At 42.9% G+C, this 23337-nt stretch overlaps 2 protein-coding genes across 4 annotated transcripts in view; one reads left to right on the top strand and one right to left on the bottom strand.

Annotated features, from left to right (window-relative positions):
- LOC147453311 (subtilisin-like protease) overlaps positions 1 to 10357 on the top strand; it is a 67360-nt gene extending 57003 nt beyond the window's left edge. The window contains exon 4 of one of the 3 annotated variants that reach the window (XR_015188965.1): positions 9865 to 10357. The gene's annotated coding sequence lies outside the window, so the exon portion shown is untranslated. Of the gene's footprint in view, positions 1 to 9757 lie in introns of all 3 variants that reach the window. The other 2 variants (XR_015188966.1, XR_015188967.1) reach the window with 2 other exon arrangements.
- Positions 10358 to 20385: 10028 nt separating this feature from the next.
- LOC147453310 (uncharacterized) lies at positions 20386 to 22247 on the bottom strand. Its single transcript, XM_086519146.1, has 6 exons — positions 21916 to 22247; positions 21667 to 21796; positions 21361 to 21575; positions 21166 to 21280; positions 20933 to 21016; positions 20386 to 20597 (listed from the first exon to the last, which is right to left on the bottom strand). The coding sequence occupies exons 1-6, from the start codon at positions 22156 to 22158 to the stop codon at positions 20440 to 20442; spliced, it is 945 nt and encodes a 314-aa protein (XP_086375272.1). The 5' UTR covers positions 22159 to 22247; the 3' UTR covers positions 20386 to 20439.
- Between the last annotated feature and the right edge of the window lie 1090 nt (positions 22248 to 23337).

Here is a 23337-nt window from a genome sequence, read left to right as displayed (position 1 = left end):
TCTTGCGGACAAAAAAATAGGAGCAGCAAAAGGACTTACACTAGGATGTATGAATCCTAGAGCCACTAACTCAGTGAGTTGCCGCTCTAACTCTTCCTCCCGTGTCTTGTTCAAATGGTAGGGAGCCTTGCTGACAGGCTGTGCCCCCTCCATATGTTCGATGCGATGGTCCTTCGGCCGCTCAGGTGGGAGACGGGGTGGAAGATCATCCTGCAAAAAGAGATGCTTAAACTTGGTAAACAAATCTGAATACTTGTTTGGAGCCTGAATGCTCTGGGATACTGGAGTAGCATAGGTGAATGCCGCTTGTGCTCCTTGTCGTAATTCACGCTTTACCTGCACCATGAGAAATGAGAGGCAAAGAATGCAGACCCTCCTCAGCACGAATGATCATGGGAGAGTCAGTCTTGGCATTTAATGTGAGAGTGTTGGCCTCCCAATCAATGAGAGGGTTATGCTCACGAAACCATCTAATGCCCAGAAGCATATCACATCCTGAAAGAGGAGACACGAGAAATTTCCTACGGAAAGCAGCTGGTTGAACTGTAAACAACACATCAAGGCACTCTTTCGTTGTGAGAGAGTTCATACCGGGAGCGAAGCCAGAGACCTCGAGAGGAGATTTCTGACTAACCTCTAGGCGGGTGTTAGGTGCAACGGAATGAATGTTTGCGCTTTGCTCAAGATGAGTGCTCCATAATGTGCTCAAGGTTCCTTTTTGTTCTTATGGAAGGGAGAGCCTTCCGTTCTTAATGAGAGAGTGCTATGATCACAACAAAGTGAATGGACATTGTGCGTGCAAGTGAATGAGACTGAGAGATAGAGAGAGAAGAGAGATACGACACCAGAGATTGTTGTAAAACCCTCCTCCGAAGGCCCCACTCTCGTCGGCGAGAGTGGTCTACTTATGATTGCACAACTTGGTACAATGTTGATGCATGTGATTGATGCAAGTCTAGGCCATGTCGGCGATGACGACGGGGATGACGAGACCGACCTAAGGGCTGAAATCTGCAATCTTTTATCTGCTGTCCAAAAACGCTATGGGCTGAAATATGGCCTGCTTGAAAACGCTTGGGAAAACGCTGGTTCCTGCTGTCTTTAAGGCTGAAAAACTGTGTCTACTGTATGGCTGAAAACCTATGATCTTTGGGCTCAATCTGCTACTCTTTCAGGGCTGAATTTGCAGGTTTTCTTATGGCTGAAAATCGTTGCATGCTGAAAAACGCCAGCCAGAAAGGGAGGCGATCTGTGGTTGTGGAAAACGCTAGGGATGAGAATTCTGCTGGCGATGTTTTGCTGCTGCAAAACGCTAGGGCAAGGGTCTGATGGCGATGGCTAATGGCTGGAGAAAACGCCAATGGAGGAAGGTCCTTCTTGCTTGGAGGGGGAAAATTCACCAAGGTCTTGCTTGAGAAGTTGCCTGCTGAGCTTGGCTCCTGTTGCCTCTTCTGCCATTTAGTGCTAACTTGGGTTTTCTTTTATATTATATTACCCAATTTGCCCCACTCAATTCCCAACAAAAGTCACTTAAGTTAATAAGTGAAAAATGTCAAAAATAAGGAAAGTAGGCTAAAATCACTGGAAAATTCTCCTAACTGATTCTGATAGATTCTGATGGGAATGCTTATGATCATGCTGTGTGCAACCAGAGGATATGCATCTACACTAAGTGACTTGGTATGCACGGTCTACGAATAGACTCACAAAAGTGCCAGATCACTTCTAATCTAGACTGACGGAACCCTTGTTATGCTGTAGCTTGTCCACGGACACAGAGGGTTGGATGTGTCACGTGACATCCCCTCCTTTTCAAAGTGAGGTATTGGTACCGAACTGTATGGCGTTGAGGGAGATCGCCAATAGCATCTAGAATCCTGGAAGAAACTCTTCGCCGGCCCACTTTGATGTGTGGGTCGTGCGATACTTGAACTTCATAAATGTCTGCAACGCTTGCTTCTTTGGGCCGCGCCGAAAGCGACACAAAGTCTTATGTGGCTCCTTCGATGCTTCAACTTCGTCGAGAGTCCTGCTTCTTTCTTCTTCAAGAATCTCTATGGCTGAAATTTCCTGAAACCACTTCCAACACAAAACCATGAACATACCTATTCCATGTAAAGTGATGGGAAAAAATCGTGTCTTCTCTAAAGACTGTGCATGCAATGTAGATGAACAAAGAGACGGAGTGCCAAACCGTTCATCCAAGACATGCAAACAATGAGAGCGAATCTTTCTTTCCTGATCTAAATCAATCAAATGTGGCAAAACACAATGGAAATGCCTATGCTTGATGCTCATACTCTCATGTGCTCTTTCTATGAATGTGTCATGCCAAGGAAGAGACATGAAATATGACTTCCTTGAATGCATACTTTTCAGCTTTTCATGAAAAATCCGCATACATTCGTGCTCATTCATGAATGAAACGTGCCCAACGTACAATATGTCATGCCTAGGAAAAGGGATCACATAAAGACGCCGACAAAAATACAGGAAACGATCACGAATGAAACACTCGTACAATGCGTGCGTACTAATCATGCGAACACATAATACTTCCTGTAAGGGTTCTTTGGACCTAGGCTCGAGAGCCAAGATCGGTTCTTCGGAATCTATCGAATCTTCCTGTGGGGGTTCTGTGGACCTCGACTTGAAAGTCAAGATCGATTCTTTGTGATTGATCGAATCTGCAACGAGGTTAGCTTCGCTAGAAAAAGAATCAACTAACTCATCTTCCTTGTGAACAATCACGTCTTCTTTATGCAAATCATCATATTTGTGAGAAAACACATCTTGATCATCATGCTTGTCATAATCATGCAAATCCTGTGTGTCATGATTTGGAGAAGAAGAGACTGAGAGAGTCTTCTTCTCATGAATCCTTTCAATCTTGTCCAGCATATTAGCAATGAGAGAGGGAGAATGAACAATGTCCTCTCCACGAATGACAATGGGAATATCACTTTTGGCATAGAGAGTGAAAGTGTTAGCCTCCTAATCAATGAGAGGGTTCAGATCACGAAAACATCGAATGCCCAAAATCTTATCACATCCTGAGAGAGGAGAGACAAAAAATCTTCTAGTGAAGGCAGCTTGTTGTTGAATTGTAAACAACACACCAAGACTCTTCTGCGTGATGAGAGAGTCCATTCTGGGAACAAAGCCAGAGACCTTGAGAGTAGATTTCTAACTAACTTCTAGGCGGGCTCTCTCAACAAGAGAGGGACTGATCACATGATGCATACTACCTTGGTCAAACAATATGACAAAACGCTACCCCGACACCTGACCATAATATTTAATGAGAGAATCATCAATGGGAGGGTCAAGAGAAATTTGGGGCACACTCGTGTGATCATTAATTGCATTGACAGAGGAAGTGGTTCTGTGGATTCTTTAGATTCATTCGATTCAAGCTTAGGACATGTTCTTTTTATGTGACCCTTAATGTGATAATGAAAACAACAACCTTCCTTAGAATAAGTGCTTTGCTCTTCCGATGTGATGTATCCTCCTAAAATTCCTTGTGCTACCTTTTCATATGGAGTAAGCTTAGGTTTAGCAATTGTGTTAGCCTTTCCCTTAGGTTCATTGGCAGAATTCTTTTCTGAGAGACTGTTGGAAGATTGGTTAGAAGAGTTACCGTTCTTACCAGTCTTATCGTTCTTACCATTTTGAGGGTTGTGAGAAGTCTGGGAGGTACTTGTGGAAGTCTTGTTCTCCTTAGGCTTTCCCTTGTTGTGCTTCATCTCTTGTGCGAGAGCAATCGCTACCGCCTTGTTGAGATCGATTGGATCGAGCACCTCGACATCGTACTTGATATACTCGTCCAATCCATAAAGGAATGCTTCTTTGCGTTCATCATCCGACTTGCGTAATGGAGTTACTAGCTGCAAAACACGATTAGAAAAAGACATAACCGGCATACCATTTTGCTTGAGAGCGCGCCAATCGTCCTTCAATCGTGCGAGGTATTGAGGTGGCATAAACCGCGCCTTAAGCTTATCTTGGAAATCAGCCCAATTAAAAGAGAGGGGTGTGAATTTGTCGGCTTTCTCTAGATGCGCGGCTAACCTTGTCTCTTGCCATGCGTGGTACCAATTGATGGCATCACCGGCAAGGTACATAGCTGCCGTCAAAACCTTGCTATTTCCTGTCTTCTTAGTTGTCGCAAAATAAGCATTAAATTGATGCAACCAATAATGAATAACCGTAGCATCTATCTTACCATCGTACTTATTGAAAGTCAACTTCTCTATGACTGGATGGTTGGAATCCGCATCGTGGCTTACGCCACTTGAGGAACTTCCACGATCTTTGGCTAGTTCGGACTTCGAGGCAAGTACTTGTCGAACCAATTCTTGAGTGCGTAGTTCTCTTTGAGCCTCACGCTCGACCTCCAAGGCCACTCTTTGAGCTTCACGCTCGGCCTTTCTTTGTGCTTTTCTTTCGTTTCGTTCATCACGCTCGTGTTTCTAAAGCAAGGCGATTTGCTTCTTGTTGTGCGGCAATTCTTTCAGTTCTTTCTTCGCGCTCGCGGTCCTTGGCTTCCTGTTGTTCTGCTTTTCTTGCTAGTTGTGCCAACGCAACTCGATTCGTTTCTTGTTGTTGTGTCATCATCTCCAACATCGACTTGACCATCACCTCCATGGGAGTTGGTACAATTCGTGGCGTAGATGGCGAAGGGGGAGGGTCAGAAAAATCTCTTGGTGGGGAAAACTCTTCGTCGCCTCTCTCATGCTCACCACCTGTAGGTGAAGTATCCATTCCGCTTCGGTGATGACCATGCACTAGGGTCTTGGGTTCTTGGGTTCTTGAGGGTCTTGAAGTTCTTGAGGTTCTTGAGGGTCTTGAGGTTTTCTTTCGCTTGCAATCTGTGTTTGAGAAGGATCTTCTCTTCACCCGAGTTCTACTCCTTTCCACGGGCGCACCCCTTGGCAGCCTTGCGCTCACACCAAGGTTGTTTTTTCCCACCTCACTTCGATTGGCCGGCCGCTAAGTGCACGGTCCGCTCTCAATGAGTGAAAAGAGACACAAGGGGAGGTTGGACAAGCCCTTCTTTCCTGGGATTCCTGTCACTCTTCAAAAACATGATTAGCAATCGACACGCCCAAGCAAACTTGGGTTCGTGCGATCTCAAGAAGCAAAAAAAAATCTTGTGATTCTTGTGGTTCTTTCCTTGAGTGATACGGAACACTGCCAAAGCTCTGATACCAATGTTAGGTGCAACGGAATGAATGTTTGCGCTTTGCTCAAAATGAGTGCTCCATAATGTGCTCAAGGTTCCTTTTTGTTCTTATTCTTATGGAAGGGAGAGTCTTTTGCTCTTAATGAGAGATTGCTATGATCACAACAAAGTGAATGGACATTGTGCGTGCAAGTGAATGAGACTGAGAGATAGAGAGAGAAGAGAGATACGACACTAGATACTGTTGTAAAACCCTCCTCTGAAGGTCCCACTCTCGTCGGCGAGAGTGGTCTACTTATGATTGCAGAACTTGGTACAATGTGGATGCATGTGACTGATGCAAGTCTAGGCTATGTCGGCAATGACGACGGGGATGACGAGACCGACCTAAGGGCTGAAATCTGCAATCTTTTATCTACTGTCCAAAAACGCTATGGGCTGAAATATGGCCTGCTTGAAAACGCTTGGGAAAACGTTGGTTCCTACTGTCTTTAAGGCTGAAAAACTGTGTCTACTGTATGGCTGAAAACCTATGATCTTTGGGCTCAATCTGCTACTCTTTCAGGGCTGAATTTACAGGTTTTCTTATGGCTGAAAATCGTTGCATGCTGAAAAACGCCAGCCAGAAAGGGAGGCGATCTGTGGTTGTGGAAAACGCTAGGGATGAGAATTCTGCTGGCGATGTTTTGCTGCTGCAAAACGCTAGGGCAAGGGTCTGATGGCGATGGCTAATTGCTGGAGAAAACGCCAATGGGGGAAGGTCCTTCTTGCTTGGAGGGGGAAAATCCACCAAGGTCTTGCTTGAGAAGTTGCCTGCTGAGCTTGGCTCCTGTTGCCTCTTCTGCCATTTAGTGCTAACTTGGGTTTTCTTTTATATTATCTTACCCAATTTGCCCTACTCAGTTCCCAACAAAAGTCACTTAAATTAATAAGTGAAAAATGTCAAAAGTAGGGAAAGTAGGCTAAAATCATTGGAAAATTCCCCTAATTGATTCTGATGGATTCTGATGGGAATGCTTATGATCATGCTGTGTGCAACCAGAGGATATGCATCTACACTAAGTGATTGGGCATGCACGGTCTACGAATAGACTCAAAAGTGTCAGATCACTTCTAATCTAGACTGACGGAACCCTTGTTATGCTGTAGCTTGTCTACGGACACATAGGGTTTGATGTGTCACGTGACAGCGGGCTCTCTCAACAAGAGAGGCACTAATCACATCATGCATACTGCCTGGATCGAACAATATGATAAAACGCTGACCCTTTACATGACCATAACACTTCATGAGAGACTTATCAATGTGTGTGTCAGAGACATGAGAAGATTTAACTTGGCTCATTAAAGTGCTTGTGGTTGTTGTGGGTGTCTTAGGTTCTTTAGTTAGGGCTGTCTTAGGACAAGCCTTCTTAATGTGACCCTTGACGTGACATTGGTAACATCTACCTTCCTTAGTATAAATCACTTGTTCTTCAGCCGTTATGTATCCACCTATAATTCCTTATGCGGCTTTTTTATATGGGGTTAGCTTAGGTTTTGCAGGTGCTTTAGCTTTACCCTTAGATTCATTTTGAGAGTTCATTGCCGAAGGATTAGAGGAAGATGGGCTAGAAGAGTTACCATTCTTACCGTTCTTACCGTTCTGAGGGTTCGGAGAGGTACTTTGAGAAGTCTTGTTTTCCTTAGGTTTGCCCTTGTTGTGCTTCATCTCTTGGGAGAGAGCAATTGCTACCGCCTTGTTGAGATCTGCGGAGTCGAAGACTTCTACATCAAACTTGATGTATTCGTCCAACCCAAAAACGAAAGCCTCTTTGTGCTCATCATCCGATTTGCCTAATTGGGTGCCGAGCTGCAAAACACGGCTAGAAAAAGACATGACTGACATACCAATCTGCTTGAGATTGCACCAATTCTCTTTCAACCGCGCTAGGTACTGTGGTGGCATAAGCCGCGCCTTGAGTTGGTCTTGGAAGTCGGCCCAATTGAAGGAAAGGGGCGCGTCTTCGTTGGCTTCCTCTAGGTGCGCGGCCAACTGTACCTCTTGCCATGCGTGGTACCAATTAATGGCATCATCGGCAAGGTACATGGTTGCTGTCAAAACCTTGCTATTGCCTGTCTTCTTAGTTGTCGCAAAATAAGCATTAAATTGATGCAACCAAAAATGAATAATACTAGCATCCATCTTACCATCATACTTACTGAAAGTCGACTTCTCGGTGACTGGGTTATTGGAGTTCGAATCTTGGCTTGCGCTACTTGATGAACTACCAACATCTTTGGCCGGCTCAGACTTCGAGGTGAGAACTTGTCGGACCAACTCTTGCATGCGTAGTTCTCTCTGTGCCTCACGCTCAGCCTCCGAGGCCGCTCGTCTTTCTTCGGACACCTCCTTTCTTTGTGCCTTTCTTTCTTTTCGTTCCTCGACCGCCAAGCGCGCTTTGCGGTCCAAGGTTTCCTTTCTCGTTTGGTGTTTACGCTCCATGGCAACGCGATTCAATTCCTGTTGTCCCATCGCAACGCGATTCGCTTCTTGTTGTGCCATCGCAACGCGATTCGCTTCTTGTTGTTGTGCCATCATGTCCATCATCGACTTGATCAAAGCCTCCATAGGATTTGGTACAATCCGTGGCGTAGATGGGGAAGGAGGAGGGTCAGAAAAACCTCCTTGGTGGTGAGATTCTTCTTCGCTACTTTCATGCCTATCACCTCCATTTGAAGTATCCATTCCGCTTCGGGTGATGACTATACACTGAAGTCGTGGATTCTTAAGTTCACGAGGAACTTGGGTTCTTGTGGGTCTTGGTGTCTTGGGGTCTTGAGTTCTTGAGGTTCTTGAGGGTCTTCTTTAGCTTGCAATCTGTGTTAGAGAAGGAACTTCTCTTCACCCGAGCTTTTCTCTTTCGCGCAGGTGCACCCCTTGGCGGCCTTGCGCTCACACCAAGGTTGCTTTTTCCCACCTCACGTCGATTCGCAGGCCACGAAGTGCACGGTCCGCTCTCAATGAGTGAAAAGAGAAACAGTGGGAGGCTGGACAAGCTCTTCTTTCTTGGGTTTCCTGTCACTTGTCAAAAACACGATTAGGAATGGACACGCCCAAGAGGTCTTGGGTTACGTGCGACCGCAACAAGCAAAAAAAATTTCTTGTGGTTCTTTCCTTGAGTGATATAGAACACTGCCAAAGCTCTGATACCAATGTAAGGTGCAGCGGAAGTGAATGTTCAACTTTGCTCAAGATGAGTGCTCCGAACTGTGCTCAAGGTTCCTTTTACTTACGGAAGGGAGAGCCTTCCGTCCTTTAATGAGAGAGTGCAAGTGATCACAAACAATGTGGATAAACACTGTGAATGAAGGTGTTGAGACTGAGAGATAGAGAGAGAAGAATTCGACACCATACAAGTTGTCAAACCCTCCTCCGAAGGCCCTTCTCTCGATGGCGAGAGAAGTCTATGCTATTGATTGCACAAAATTGGTACAAGATGCTGATGCAAAGTGTGTCTTGGTTGGAGTCGAGAGCGACGACGATGCTAATGATTGCTGGCTGGAAAATGCTGATTTGATGGCTTCAAACGATGCTTTATTTGCCGATTTGAACTGCTATTGATTGCACAAAATTGGTACAAGATGCTGATGCAAAGTGTGTCGTTGGAGTCGAGAGCGACGACGATGCTAATGATTGCTGGCTGGAAAACGCTGATTTGATGGCTTCAAACGATGCTTTATTTGCCGATTTGAACTGCTGAAATCGCTGAAGTTTGCTGCTGCAAAAACGCCAACTCTGCTGGTACAAAACGCTGATCTGCTGCTATCAAAAACGCTGATTTTGTTGCTTAGAAAAACACTGATTTTGCTTGGCTCCGAAGGCGTAGTAGTAGCATGTGCACTTCGCACATAAGAGCCATGTATAGTGAGGTGATGTGACACAGCTTTTATTTAATCACAAAGTTGAGGTGGAGTCCTCCACTCATTGCTCGAGGTCGTGACAAGCTTAGGCAACGTATCTGTGCAGCGGGAAAGGAGTTTTCTGCCAAGGGGGTATCAAAATGAAGGATACGTGGAGGGTCACACGTCCAATAAGAGGGCATGCACACGAAGATGGATGGCCAACCCAAAACAAATGACCTGCACAAAGTCTCACATGCCTTTCAGAAGGAAATAATATCTACTAACGAACGCATTTCATCGGTAAAGAGTATGCTCTTGTTTGGGAAAACACCTTTGCTTGTACTGAATCACTCGTATACTGAAGATGCAAACGAACCAATGCTTGCCTGAATTCTGAGGTGTGTTCTAGCAGGAGAGGGGATACGTCCCTTGAAGAGATAACCTTTAACTGATATCAACAGGCCAAGACATGAAGTAGTCCCGAATCATTCTATTTGTCCTGCCTTGTTATTCTCAATTTGACAATCGTAGCCTGGCATTTAGCTTGACAACTCTGAATGTCTTTGTTGCATTGAGGATTTGCTGTATGGCACTCATATACAATAGCAAGAAGTTTGGCAACTCTTGTTGGGGAAGAACATTTCACTTAGCTCATTATTTTGGTCACTTTTCTTTGTGATGAAGTCAGGTTGGAGCTGAATGACTCGTATAGGGTGGCAGTGTTTGTGGAATTTGCTAGCTAGGGAGCCTTTTGCATATAATTAAAGTACTTTAATCTGAAATCTGATCAGGATCTCCTGCGAGTTTTTTTTGGGGATTAAAATAAGAACGTCTTACAAGTATTGTGTCTTCAAAGAAGCTTATACGGAGTAACGAGTCAGCAGCATTGTTGGATGTCTTACAAGTATTGTGTCTTCAAAGAAGCTTATACGGAGTAGTGAGTCAGTAGCATCATTGGACTCCTCCAACCTCCTCAAGGTCACTGTTTTTCAGTAAGTACTATGTATAAGGATTTTTCTTTCAAAGGATTACACCATCCTTGCAAAGACTGCAGAGCTCATTAGAACAATGTAGCATGTCTTTCTTTTCCTTCTCTTGTGTAGTTCGATGTTGTGGATCATGCAGAAGAGCTTCTGATATTTAGTTTTTTGAGGAGACAAAAGCCTGTCATGGTCTTCAATACATTTTTCTGCTAGATGGTGTGTAAACTACTGTAAAAGCAAGTTGCCAGAGGGAGTTTCCACATTGTAAGCTTGCATGCTTGATCAGTTGATGGTTTCCAGCTGTTGCAAGACAAACCCCCCCCCCCCCCCCCCCCCCCCCCCCCCCCCGCCCTTCCCGGCTAAAAAAAAAAAAAAACTCTCAGCGGTCTCTTTTTGGGTGTGTCTGTGTCGTGTGATAATAGTGGATTTACTCGCAAGGATACTCCCTTGAAATATGGTATTGCTAGGCAAAGGAATACACTTTTGTGCATTGATGGTTAGAGAGAATATCCCACAGAATAATTGGGATGAGAGTAAGTCTACAATTGTTTGTATTGTTATGATGCTCGTACATGCATGCTAATGTATCCCCTATGAAACTGATTGGAGGCTCTATGGCTTGCGCACATGAGCCTGATGATACACAACAAAGAAGTGCACTCCCTTGATCAAATGGAATTTGTAGTTAGCATAGATGTTTAGTTTGGAACTCTTTGCAAAGGCATCTGTGGGTAAACTTAAAGTTATTATTCTGAAAATGCTGGAGTTGTTAACCCTGAGCAGACTAACAAGCCTTACATCCTGATTTAGCCTCATTGTACATATGCTGTTTTTCCATTGGGAGAGCCTTCCCTTATGTTTGCTGTAGACCTCTCTAGTAGAGGTGGTTGTAGCCCTATGGGCAGTTTCATTAACTAATAGAAGGATCTTTTTCTTGGGGAAAAAAACAACCCTTACATCCACTTCACGGTCTTTGCCAAAAGAGTAGTCAGTTCAGGTCTTTCATTTTGCCTCATCCTCTTGCTGCTTTATTTTTATTTTGTCCCTTAATGGCATAGAGCTTGATGCTGGCTCCATTAAACACACCAGGAAGCATTAATCTAGACAAGTACTTTAGTCTTTCTATCCCATTTGAGGATACGTTGTCGGCATCATGATGTTCTGACCAAGCTATCCTTACACCGCAATATTCTAATGGAACTTCTTCAGTGCCATATACAAATTTGACAAGTATTTGGCTTGTTCTTACTTCGTAAACTGTTCTATAACTTGAAAGAGTTGTCTAGGGCTCTAATTCCTAACTATGAGGGTTCTTTTGCACGTTCATGGTCATGATTGTCTTCACAATCTGGCTTGTGGTCATTGCATGTAGGATAGTAAGCCATTCATATATTTTCGTTTGAGTAATTTCAAAGTCTTATTCGTGAAGTGACTCTTTTTGTAGTCTCATTTATGGAATTATTGTCTTGGCCTGAACCTATCTTTATAGGACAATCAAGCTGATATTATCTACTCATAGAAAGACCAAGCTGTTGGTCTTGGAGTGTTTGGGTCTAGTTTCTACATGTTAGCTAATAGAGCAGGCTGCTAGAATTTACGTATTCTTCCTTGTGTCAACTTCTTGGATGGCCCTGTGAAGTCCATGCCACATTTCATGCGTCATGAATTGTAGTTAGTTTGCTCACTTTCACACTTATTGAGAACCTGTTGAAGATTGCCCATGATCAGCTACCACCATAAACCAGCTAGCTTGCATATTCTCCCCAGCACCACCAATATGAGCTTCTCTGACACTGTTATTTTGGTGCTCCTTGGGACACCACCTAAGTATACCATCTATGCCCAATTTATAGAGCTGGCTTCTAGACTCTTTAGTATCAAACTAAGCTCTGTACATCTCATCAGAGTCTTCACCATTATAAAGAAACATATAGAAATCCAAGTACTTTGGATCTACTTCATTGGCTCCTCCTAGCTAGGAAAGCTCAACATCGAATGGCTTCCTCTCTCAATGCATGCTCTTCTAATTCTTGCAACTCTAGACATGAAATCACCAACATAGTGATTTGTAGGCTTAAGGAATATCTTGCTCAACTTTCAAATGTAACATCATCACATTGTTTAGTCTTCCTTGAATAACCACCTATGTATCAAAAGGGAGGAGTGCTTGATAATCTTCATGGAAATGAAACAACTTTCAATGTTGATTTTGGTTGAAATTGATGGCACCAAACACCTTCCTCAATTCCTCTCTACAGAAGAATAACCTTAACCTTGTTGAATGCGAAGTAGCCAACAAAGCTTTCATTCCTATGTTTGAAGCATCCATGAGAATATGAAATGTAACTTCCTAGTTCGGTCCCTTGAGCAATGGCTTGTTCATCGCCATAGACTTCAGTCGCTAAAAGGTTGCTTCTCATTTTGGAGTCTAGAAAAACTTATTATTGCCTTGTTGATCACTAGAGAGTTCAAGTGTTGAAGGTTCCTTTACATTTTGGGGTCCAAATTAAACTTAACACCTTTCTCTTGCATGGGCATAAACTTAGCAGGGACTAATGTATAGACCTCACATAGAAGATAATGTAGCCTAAGAAAGATTGAGCTTTGATATAGTGTTCATGAGAAGGACCAAGTACATTGAGAAGGTTATTACATGTGAGATTCACTACGTATATGTTTGCATGCAAGATTCGGTGGTTGATAAGTCTTATATCGCATAGAAGTTGCACAAGTTCAAGAGCACGTTGAGAGTACAAGAGCTCGAGTTGAGCTCAAAAAGGATTGCTAGAGTTTTAAGCTCAACATTTGACCTGTCAGCATGATTGGTCATCTTCACCAACCCACCTTATTGTGAGATTGAGTAGAGATGGTGGTGCAATGGTTTCGAGTAAACATTAACTATGGTCTCATATTGCTACTCTCTTGTACACCCATAAATAGAGATGTGATTAGGCAATGATGCCATAATGTGAGCATTAAATTAACCAAGCCCTCATGTTGTCACCCCTTCGCTCAAAATCTACAAGATCAAGTCGTTGTAGGCAGGGATGCAAGTTGGCAGTGATGCCATAGCGAGAGTGTCAAATAGCTAATGGCTTTCTCTTTATGATGGCAACTATCTGTCACTACTACACTAGCAATAGAATATGTAAGCTACACCCATATTTAACCAAAACAATATTTAATTGATATGAGAAAGTTGTGAGTTCTATTTATGCACCATATCATTGATTTTGAATATGTTCTATGCACATAAGCCAAATGAGTACTACATACTTGATGTTAATATGTTATCGATCATGAGAGAGTTGTCACCTTTACGTACTAGGTTGTTGAATTATGGAGATAACATGCAATTTTTGATGGTCGATTATGTGATGATTGTTGAGATTATGGTGTAGGGAATGGTCCTTGAGTAACTATTCCTTATAATACTGAGATCACATGGCGATCGATGGATTTTGGGAGCCATTGGGAAGAGTAGGGTTGTGGGGAATGCTCACTCAATCACCATTCCCAATCTTCACAATTGGGGGGAGGCCAACACAAGTCATTGAGGGAGGGTTTGCCGACGCTAAGCCGTTGCACATATATTATGCACGCTGAGTTGGCAACAATTCCTACTGCTAACTTGGTGCAAGTTGCTTGAGGTTTCAGAGTTTTCTTTCGATTGTAGGCATGGTTGATATTCATCAGTTGTAGCAAGGATTCTACGCAAGATGGACAACCCAAATGGCTTGCCTGCAACCTCCTTTTGGGAAGGCTTCTTCATTGAATCTTACTTCCTTATGCTAAGCTTTTAATTGAGATCACGGAACTTGGATAGTGTTTGAGCATAGATTTATGTATATGCTTACCGTTTGAGATTATGCAATGTGAGCAATTGACAAAGTCGACCTTGTGATAATAAGTGGAGTCAAACTTTGTACTTGATTTGTTGAGCTTGTCATTAATGGGCAATCATGTGAAGTTGGCTTTGTATTGAATGCAAAGATAAGCTTTACATTCATGTTTGTGTGTTTTTCAAGAAAATTCTTTAGTGAGGTCAATCATGCTGCACCTCTCATGGATCTTAATTAACAATGAACAAAAGACTTTAAAGGCTTTTATTTCTTTCAAGAGATAAAGGTATGACGGCAGCCAAGTGTCCAAAAAACAATAGATGTTCTTATTCCTATGCGTTACTCACGTTTTTAAATGGAATCATTGTTGGTGCCACATACTTCAAACTAAAATTTTCAAACTACGGTGCTTACCTATCAATCCCTACTAAGTGGCTTTGCCATTGAGATGTCTTCAAAGACATTGTACTTGATAAAATATCATAATCTTAATAGAGGCCTAAGAAAAAGATGTGTGATTCATAAATATGGATTGCGTTCCCTATTTTGCTTAAGACTCTTGCAATGGGGCATTAGTGTTTGGCTCAATTGAGCGCCTTCCTTGCTCACTTTTCTTATGAGATGTCTATGTGTTTGAGAGAGAGAGAGAGATAGATAGATAGATTTTATTATCGTCCTCGGAGGTCAAATATGACCTATGGGACCAAAGTTACATGTGATGTAGTATGTGTATGGCTGATGAGTGACTCTCGATGCTCCAAAATTGTAGTGATGAGAGTTGCAATGGAGAGCCCACACTTTGGCTGGGAGAGGAAAGTGTATAGGTCTGAGCTATGGCTGAAAATGTGAGAGAAGCAAGTTCGGATGTGATCAAAAGCTGAGCACTCTAGTAGTGTGTGGTACTCAGACTCTCGAACTTGCAGTGAGCATAATGTGCACAATCGACTTGACTCTTCTCCATTGCCCCAACGCCCTATCTCGCATCAAAGGAAATGGGAGCTAAGCCGAATTGCTGCGATAGTGCGTATCGCGGACAAGGGAATAGGCTCAAGCATGTAAGTGTGAGTACGGTTTCCTCTCTCAGCGAAGACATGGTTTTGTAGTTGGGGGCAATATAGGTGGTGTAATGTATGAAGCGTGACCCACCGGATTTCTCCCAAGCCCTAATACATTGGCGTTGTAGAAAAGCTTCATTCACTTGAGAGTCAATTGAAGCATCATGTAGCAAGTGTAATGCATCCCATCTCCCAAACCACTTCTTTATGTCTTGCATCCATCCCGTGCTCAAGATCTTGCTTTTATGCGTCTTTTGAACTTTTTTGCTTGCTTCCCATGCAATTGTAGGAAGTCGATGTGAGGGGTTTTGACGCATCTTTATCATGTACTCCACAACCCTTTCCATGCCCATAACCTCAATTGGAAGAGATCCTGACTCAAGAAGTAGGAGCATATATGGTGTTTGTGTCTTAACTTGGAGAAAGTTTGTAAGAAAACGCTTTTGGACATTCTCAAACTCTTTCCAAGTAGACTTTGAGATGCTCCCGCCCCACACTTCAACTCCATAAAGAAGAACCGGTGTCACTAATGCATCAAAAAGATACTTCTTGAGAACCCAACACTTGATGTTTCCCGCATTACACATGTTCTCAAATGCATAATATGCTCTCTTTCCCGCTTCCAAACGACGCATAGCACATTCATGCCACTTGTGATTGGATGGAACCTCAAGGCCAAGGTACTTAAAGCTCTCAACAACTTCAAGTGTCTCGTTGTTGTACACAATGCATGGCTTCTCCTTATGGTTGGTTTTCACAAGCATAACCTTTGTTTTGGATTCATTTACAATCAGCCCACTATGCAAGCAAAAGTTCTCAAGGACAACCATAAGCTTTTGTGCATCTTCTAAAGTGTGTGCTAGAAGCACTACATCATCCGCATACAACAAAAGCATGATTACCGCATTGCAAATAGTGACCACTTCAATGCCTTCTTCTTGCATAAAGTCAAGTACCATTTGTTCCAATTGATCGATGCATAGACCAAAGAGAGTTGGTGACAATGGACATCCTTGTTTAACCCCAATAGTGCTTACAAAAATTTCTGAAATTTCTCTTCCCATGCGCAATTGACAAATCACCTTCTCATAGATTCGAGAAACAGCAAGCATAAACTCACTTGGCACTTGGAGTTCTTCCATCCTTCTCTACAAATTGTTACGTGGAATCATATCAAAGGCTTTCTTAAAGTCCACAAAATAACAATACAATCGCTTGCGTTTCAACCGACTTTCCTCCATGAGAACACAAAGAGTGACAAGATGATCAATGGTGCTATGGCATCGACGAAAACCCGCTTGTCCCTTTGCACGCTTGTCATTCTCTTCAGCCCAATCACTCAATTTCATCTCCATTATGCACCCAAACAACTTTGCCATAAGAGACCCAATCATTATAGTCCGGTAGTTGCTTACATTCTTTACATCCCCTCCTTTATGCAAAGGCTTAACCCAATTAGTACTCCAATCATAAGGCATACCATGTTGAAGTGAAAGGTTGAACATATCACACATCCACTCATGGGTAAAATCTCCTGTCCATTTGATCATCTCCGGCTTGATACCTTGAAGATCTGCCGCTTTGCGAGTGGCCAACTTTTCAAGCCCACCGCATACATCCTCAATAGTAAAAAAAGACGGCATACATGGGAGTGAACCATAAAATGGCATTTTTTCAGTATTTGCTTGCTTATATAATTGCCTACAATGTGTGTACATATCCACTAGACTCAAGTTACCAAAATTCTCAACCCGCTTGACTCTCAAGTTTCTCCAAAATCTTCCACATGCATGTGCCTTTTCTTGGACTTGAAATTCTTGTTGCTTTACTTCACATCTTCTTCTCTTCTTTTGAATCAATGCCTTGTATGTATGCAAATGACTTTGATAGTTGTCTTTGTCCATAGTTGCATCAAGCTTTATCAAGGACTTTCGAGCATCTTGACATTCTTTATCAAACCACCTTTTGCGTGATCTATCTTTGTTGATACCATGGAGATGCTTTATGGCAAAGCATTCTTCCGCACAAGAACAAATAGCTTTCTTGAAAGCTTCCCATTTAGTTTCCAAACCATTTAGAGAGAGAGAGAGAGAGAGCTTTGGATATAGCATGCCAAACCATATAGTAACTTTAGCACCCAATGGAAACATCAGAGAGCATGTATGTGTTTGTGCGGCTATCCATGCATCTCTCCTTCTTTATCTCTCTCTGCCTACAAGTTGCCATCAACAACGCCAAATAAACAATTTGGTTGTCATGCCGTTTTGGATTGTACTGCTTTGCAAGAGCTTTCAATTTTCCAAATTTTTAGAGACCTACGAGTATCTAATGTAGTTTTACCTCTTTGAATGGTGGTACTTCAAAACAACGCATGTTTAACATTGCAGAAATGGCTTTGATCCATTAGTAGTCTTTCATTAAACTTGGATTCAAGCTTGCTGAAACATTTTGGTTCCGAACAAGTAATCATAAATTCTGAAGCAATTTTACCTTGTGGCTTGAGAAAACTTAAACCATAACGGAGCCAACAATCATAGTAAGTGAATCACTCAATTATCATCCTACAAAACAATGTAAAACATATTTTTGTAATTTTTGTCTTTAACAAGAGTATAGCACTGCCTTTTTGCATTTTTAACTGTGGGCCAGAAAGGTTAAGGCATACTTTTGCCACCATTGGCTTCTCTTTTCATAAAACTAGTAGGCGCATCACATGAGCCACAAACAAGTTAAATTGAATAGGCACTTCCAAGCAATCATGACAATGCAAGTCAACACTCGTATGTAGTTCCCTACACTGAATTATATTCTGCTTATTTGAATTTGAATTCTTGCTTATACATACGATTATGTATAGATACACTCGAGATTTCCTTCTTGAACATTTCAAAGTTTGTAGAGTTCCCAAACGCTGAGAAAATAACAAAAGAGCGAGCTTCTTCTATAGTGTTCCCAAGAAGTTACAATTCTACTCAGTAGGATTGTTATTGGAAAGAAAAGAATCCAAGGCAAAAATTCTTTCATTTCTGAGCAATATTTTCAGATACTCTTGATTTAATATTGGACAAAAACAAGACTATAGTCATGGAAGGTTAGAGTCAACGGCTTGCAGACGACTTTGACATTTGACAGAAGCAAGCAATGCCCCCACATATACATGACACCACATGCCATCAAGAACGACGATACAAGAGAACAATGTCAAATAAAGATAGCTCGTTGAGTTGATACAAGGCTTCTTTGCAAAGAGCTAAAGAATTACAAGTACACCAAAGACTTATCCATTTTCTTTTTTAACTCCATCTCAAACTTTTTGTGTTAAGACACGGGTCATAGATTTTTTTTTATTTCTTATTTTTTGTTTTGATTTTTTTCAAGCACCCACTGAAATCTTTGCTTGTGAGTCACGTCCACCCCCAAGGGGGCTCCCAGATGTCGGAATATATTCCCTTTTGTGACAATCTCCCCCGACCAGGCAGAAGGGTCAAATGAGTCATTTTCCCGATAGGAAGATCAGCCTTGACTTCTCTACATTACACTGGGACCCGAAAGCTACTGAGAAAATTTGTACAATCTCTAGAGCTTTTCTGATGACCTGTGGGCACGCCTTCAAGAAGAGGAGAGAATCGTCTGCAAAGAGTTTTGCTAGGAGTTGGCTATTTCCTGGCAAAGCAAGGCCTTGCAACTCCCCTCGTTTCACACTAGCTTCGAGCGTCGTGATTAAAGGATGTGATCCTATGGCGAAAAGTAGGGGGGCTAGAGGGCATCTCTGCTTAATAGACCTTTTGACCTCAAAAGAGCCCACAATTCTATCGTTGAACAGGAGCTCTGAATGGCTTCGAGCCCCCAGTACGCGTACCAACCGACATAGGCAAGGCCCAAAGCCCAAAGCTTCCATGACGGCTTCTATATATGTCCATGTTATTCTGTCATAAGCCTTGTCCAAGTCCAACTGCAGTAGAATGCACTCTTGCTTTGTGACAGTTGCGTATTCGATTCAGGAGAGGGGGATTGGATCGGATCGATGCTTGGGGTGCAGGATGGCTAGTGAAGATCTGGCCCACCTATTCATGGACTGCACAACTATCAAAGGCCTCGCAGGGAAAATATGCAAGTGGGTCGAAAGAACATGGAAAATTAGTTTCTTCAAGACTGACCTTTTCCTTGGAGGCAAGAATACAAAAAGTCCTGCCCTCCTCGTCAGCACTCACATCGTCAGATACTTCTTCTTACACAATGTATGGCAGACAACGAACCGCCGTGTGTTTGAAGGAGGTTTGGAGGTGGCAAGCTTCGCAGAAATTACTCAAGAAAGCAAAGTGCTAATTTGGACGCTCGGGCGCAAGAAACACAGGATTGGTCTAGGACTACTTGTGCCTTGCTGTGCAGATGGAATGCCTAGTAGGACGGGGGAAAATCTTGGCCATCGGTAAATAAAAGGTTTTTTTTGTTTTTTGTTTTGTTTGGACCTTGTGTATCGAGGAGGAGGCGTCGGGTTGTTGGGGGTGGTTGCCCTGATAGCCGATGTAATTATAGTCCATGGATGATGTCATGGCTCAACATGAGCATGACAAGACCTTATAATTTTTTGGGCTATTCAATATAATTCACTCACAATTGTGAGTTTTGCTTTAAAAAAAAAAAAAAAAAGAGACACGGGTCATAGGGTCATAGGTATCAGGGGCTAAGGTGGCCTATGGTTAGGGTAGGGCCCAATGGCAAAGTGCCACATGAATGGCATGCACAGGGGCTCCTACATATAGACACGATCTATGAAAGGTTGGTCGGATGGAGTGTATGAGCCATCACCCTAGAGTTATAGGGACCTTAGATCTTGACTTCTTAGTTGCCAATTGTGGACCTTCTAATTAGTATGGATTCCATATAGCTTTTTCTTCTAGATACCTCTGGGCTAGCATAATGATATCGTGTTTTGTTTTCATTGCTTTTTGGACTCCTTAGTTGCCGATTGTCTATTCACACCCCAAACTTCTCCAAATCACATTGGTAGTTGTTTGCATGTTTTTGGCATTGACAAGACAAAAGTGTTACGACTATCCAATAGACGATTGGCGTATGCATTTATCACACTGCTAGAAATAATATATCTTAAGAGTTAGCTTTTCCTTTAATTCCTATGTTGGAGGATTATTTCCCTTGTTAGACCTTTAACTCATCTCCCTCAACCCCTTTCAGTTGGCAAGCATTGTGCATCCTTACATTCCTCACATTGTTCCACTTGTTTTTTTCATTTTTCGAGAACAAGCTTTGCCCTTTAAAAGTTTCTGAGCCATTCTTTGGTGGAATTTAGAAGTTTCAAAGAGCAGCCAAGCTTTACAATGTATGAGGTGTTAGTGTTGAGTGGTGCGCTCCTAATGAACACTACTTTGCACAAGTAGATTAACTCCTGCCTTTTTCCTCGACACGATTGGCACCCAAAGAGACCGACCTTTTTCCATGGCATCTAATGCTACAGATATCAATGACTAAATCATAAAAGGCAAGTCCACATTTTTCTCCCCCATTCCAAAATACAGAGAACCAAAATCTTTGGTTTGAGTTGTGTAGTAAAACACATATCCTGGCCACCAAAGACTCCTTAATACCACACCTTCAAATGGAATGTGCTCGAAACTCCATGAACCTTCATTACACAAACAAAAAGCGATATTACCATAACATGTAAGATATTCAATGGTTATTAAGAGATTTTAAACAAACACATTGTATGATATAAATTGTAATACACTATATTTTTCCACACGAAACCCTACCTTATTTTATCATACGACAGTACGATGACAACCCTGGATGCATTGCATACGTGGCGCCTAACTCCATAAGGTGAAAAACACTATTTCCTCAGACCAATGTGTGTACGTGTATCCAAATGCATGCTTGTGTGGTTTGCATGCACTATTATTGGCTATGCAGCATATGAACACGAATATGCATTTGGCACTTCAAACAGTAACTTACCTCTGACATCGTCTGACAAAGGAGTATCCTCATACTTTTGAAACAAATGTACAAAAGAGTCGAGATTTTGCAAGAACTTAACACCTGTAACCAGTGTTGCTACGTTAGTATGGAGATGTGTGATTAATTAATAACTAAGTAATTAATTGGGAAATACATCTTCAACTATTTGTTATAGGATTGCCGCCCAATTAGTAATTTTATCAAGCTTCCATGGACATGAAGCAGCAAACCTGGAAAGTGAACATTCTTCACGAGCTCCTTCTTCGAATTATATATGTAAGCTCCTTTAGGAACAACACCACAGTCATAATCAACTTGCCGCATCAGGGCCGACACCCGGTCAAGCTGGTAAAAACCGCAGTAGCTTAACCTAAAATAATAAAGAGTGAAGAAGCCTCTAAATGAAGTCAATCTTAACAATGTACCTCTCCAATCTCGAGGGTCCTAAAGCCTGGCCCTAACTTAGAAGCACCCATCTCACTGTGATCATCATCTTTTGTTTCTTCAGCATCTTGCTCATCGTCTTGCCGTATTTCAACATCCTCTTGGCCTGCCTCTTCTTTCGTTGCGTCCATCTGCCTCTCTTGTTGACTCTTAGCTCCTGCCATTTCTTCTCCGACCGCGTTCACATCTTGCTCATCTTTTAAATGGAGAAATCACATCTTGTTATGATCCTGCAATGCATCTCGTTTTGTTTATTTTAGGTCCTTTTGATGCAGAAGAACATTTACTTTGGGATGGGGCAGCGAGTTTAACAGAATAAATATGGCTCGGCTCGCCCGTGAAACAGCCACGGATGGACTTGCATGCTTCATAGGTGTCATCTGTGAGTGCCTGTAAGTCCATCCACTTCACTCCATCCTGGCTGGAGATCAATGAGGGAACCCCAAGCTAAATCAAGAGAGCAATAGGCAAATTATGCGTGCGTGTTGTGCAATTTGAGAGAGAGAGAGAGAGAGAGAGAGAGAGAGAGAGAGCACTTGCCTGTAGTAGTAGTGGGTGTCAAAGTGGAGGGAGGAGGGGGAGATGGAGTTGCAGCCGCGGGCGAGCAGGTAGTCGTGGCCGGTGGAGGTGAGAATGCGACCCCAGAAGGCGAGCGCAGAGAGGCGGGCTTCCTGCTGCTTGACGAGCAGGGACCGCCCCAACGCCGCCCTCTGCTCGCTGGGCACCAGCACCCCCGACGCCGCCAGCGCCTCCATCGCCAGCGTCACGTTGCCCTCCATGCTCTCTCTCTCTCTCTCTCTCTCTCTCTCTCTCTCTAATCAGTTACATCCGACGACATACGGAAGTGGTGTTACATTTGGAAAGGGTGATGGGCAGGGGCAATGGGGGAGCTGGCGAGCATCGCTTTATCAACAAAATCCTAGGTCACACTAGGCTAATACGTACATGAGAACTTTACCATATTTTGGAGCAAATTGGTTGGCCTTGCCAAAGAAAATTGTTGATATGGTTTAGGTCCCTGTCACACTGGGCCTCCTGCCCATCTCGGATTTCCAGGGTGGGCACCTAGTTTGTGTCACAACAAGCCATGACGCAAAAGGTGGCCTTCAAAAGCAGCCAACCCCCTAGCCCAGATGGTGGTCTCCCCGCTTCTTGCGCTGACGGGCAGAGCTCAACTCCTACCTCTTGCACTCTCGCCATTGCTTTTTGGGAGTTGGCCGCCACTCTCGAAAGTTGGCCGAGCTTGTGAGGCCGGCCATCTGACAAAACGTTTCCCCCCAAGTTACCTTTTCGCAGACGAATGAGGCGAAGCCACATCAGCTTGGCCAAGCTTTGGGTGTCCCAGTGTGACATGGGCCTTAGTAGTGTGTTTTTGAGAATCGGAAAGAGTTTGTTTACGTACAGTAGATTGTACTGTAGAGAAATGTAAAAATCAACTTGGACTACTTACCTGGTCATTGAGTAAGCCTCTCGTTCAATGTGCAACGTAGATAACATTGTTTTGTCAAGCTACAAGAAAACCATATGAGTAGTTAACCCTTTTATCATGGAATGGGGAAATGACACAAACTACAGACCATAAACAATGTGCGCCATAGAAAAGTGCCATATAGTATGGTGGAGAGTCGGCATTGTGACTCCCCAAAAATTATAGGAAACGGAAGTCGTACCTTGTTACGTAGTCCAATCATGTAATCCAAGAAAATGCATAGTCATGGAGATCTAGATGTGGATGACGAACTTGAACTTGTGCGACTTGTTGACACAGAGTTTTGTCCATCGATTTGTAGACATTCCGTTTTTGAATTGTTCTCGTTCTCATGGATTGCTCTAACCAACTCATTTTTTATCTTTTAAATTGGAAGACTTTGTTTTGCTCTTGTATTGATAGCTTTGACCACTAGCTAAATGTGGTTGCCTTACCAAATGCATCCTACTTCCACTTCGGCATGCCATAT

The sequence above is a fragment of the Adiantum capillus-veneris genome, chromosome 8 (assembly GCF_014529385.1).
Source record: "Adiantum capillus-veneris isolate H3 chromosome 8, ASM1452938v2, whole genome shotgun sequence".
NCBI classification, from domain to species: Eukaryota; Viridiplantae; Streptophyta; class Polypodiopsida; order Polypodiales; family Pteridaceae; genus Adiantum; species Adiantum capillus-veneris.
The sequence above is the reverse complement of the archived record's forward strand: the minus strand, read 5'-3'. Positions and strand labels throughout refer to the sequence as shown.

Bases quoted from the DNA above. Each gene is read 5' to 3' on its own strand.
- LOC147453310 (XM_086519146.1), bottom strand. From the start codon at position 22,158: ATGGAGGGCAACGTGACGCTGGCGATGGAGGCGCTGGCGGCGTCGGGG. The intron at 21,576-21,666 runs GTAAATGTTCTT...TCCATTTAAAAG, and splicing joins ACTCGCTGCCCCATCCCAAA to ATGAGCAAGATGTGAACGCG. The intron at 20,598-20,932 runs GTAAGTTACTGT...TGTGTAATGAAG, and splicing joins TTTGTCAGACGATGTCAGAG to GTTCATGGAGTTTCGAGCAC.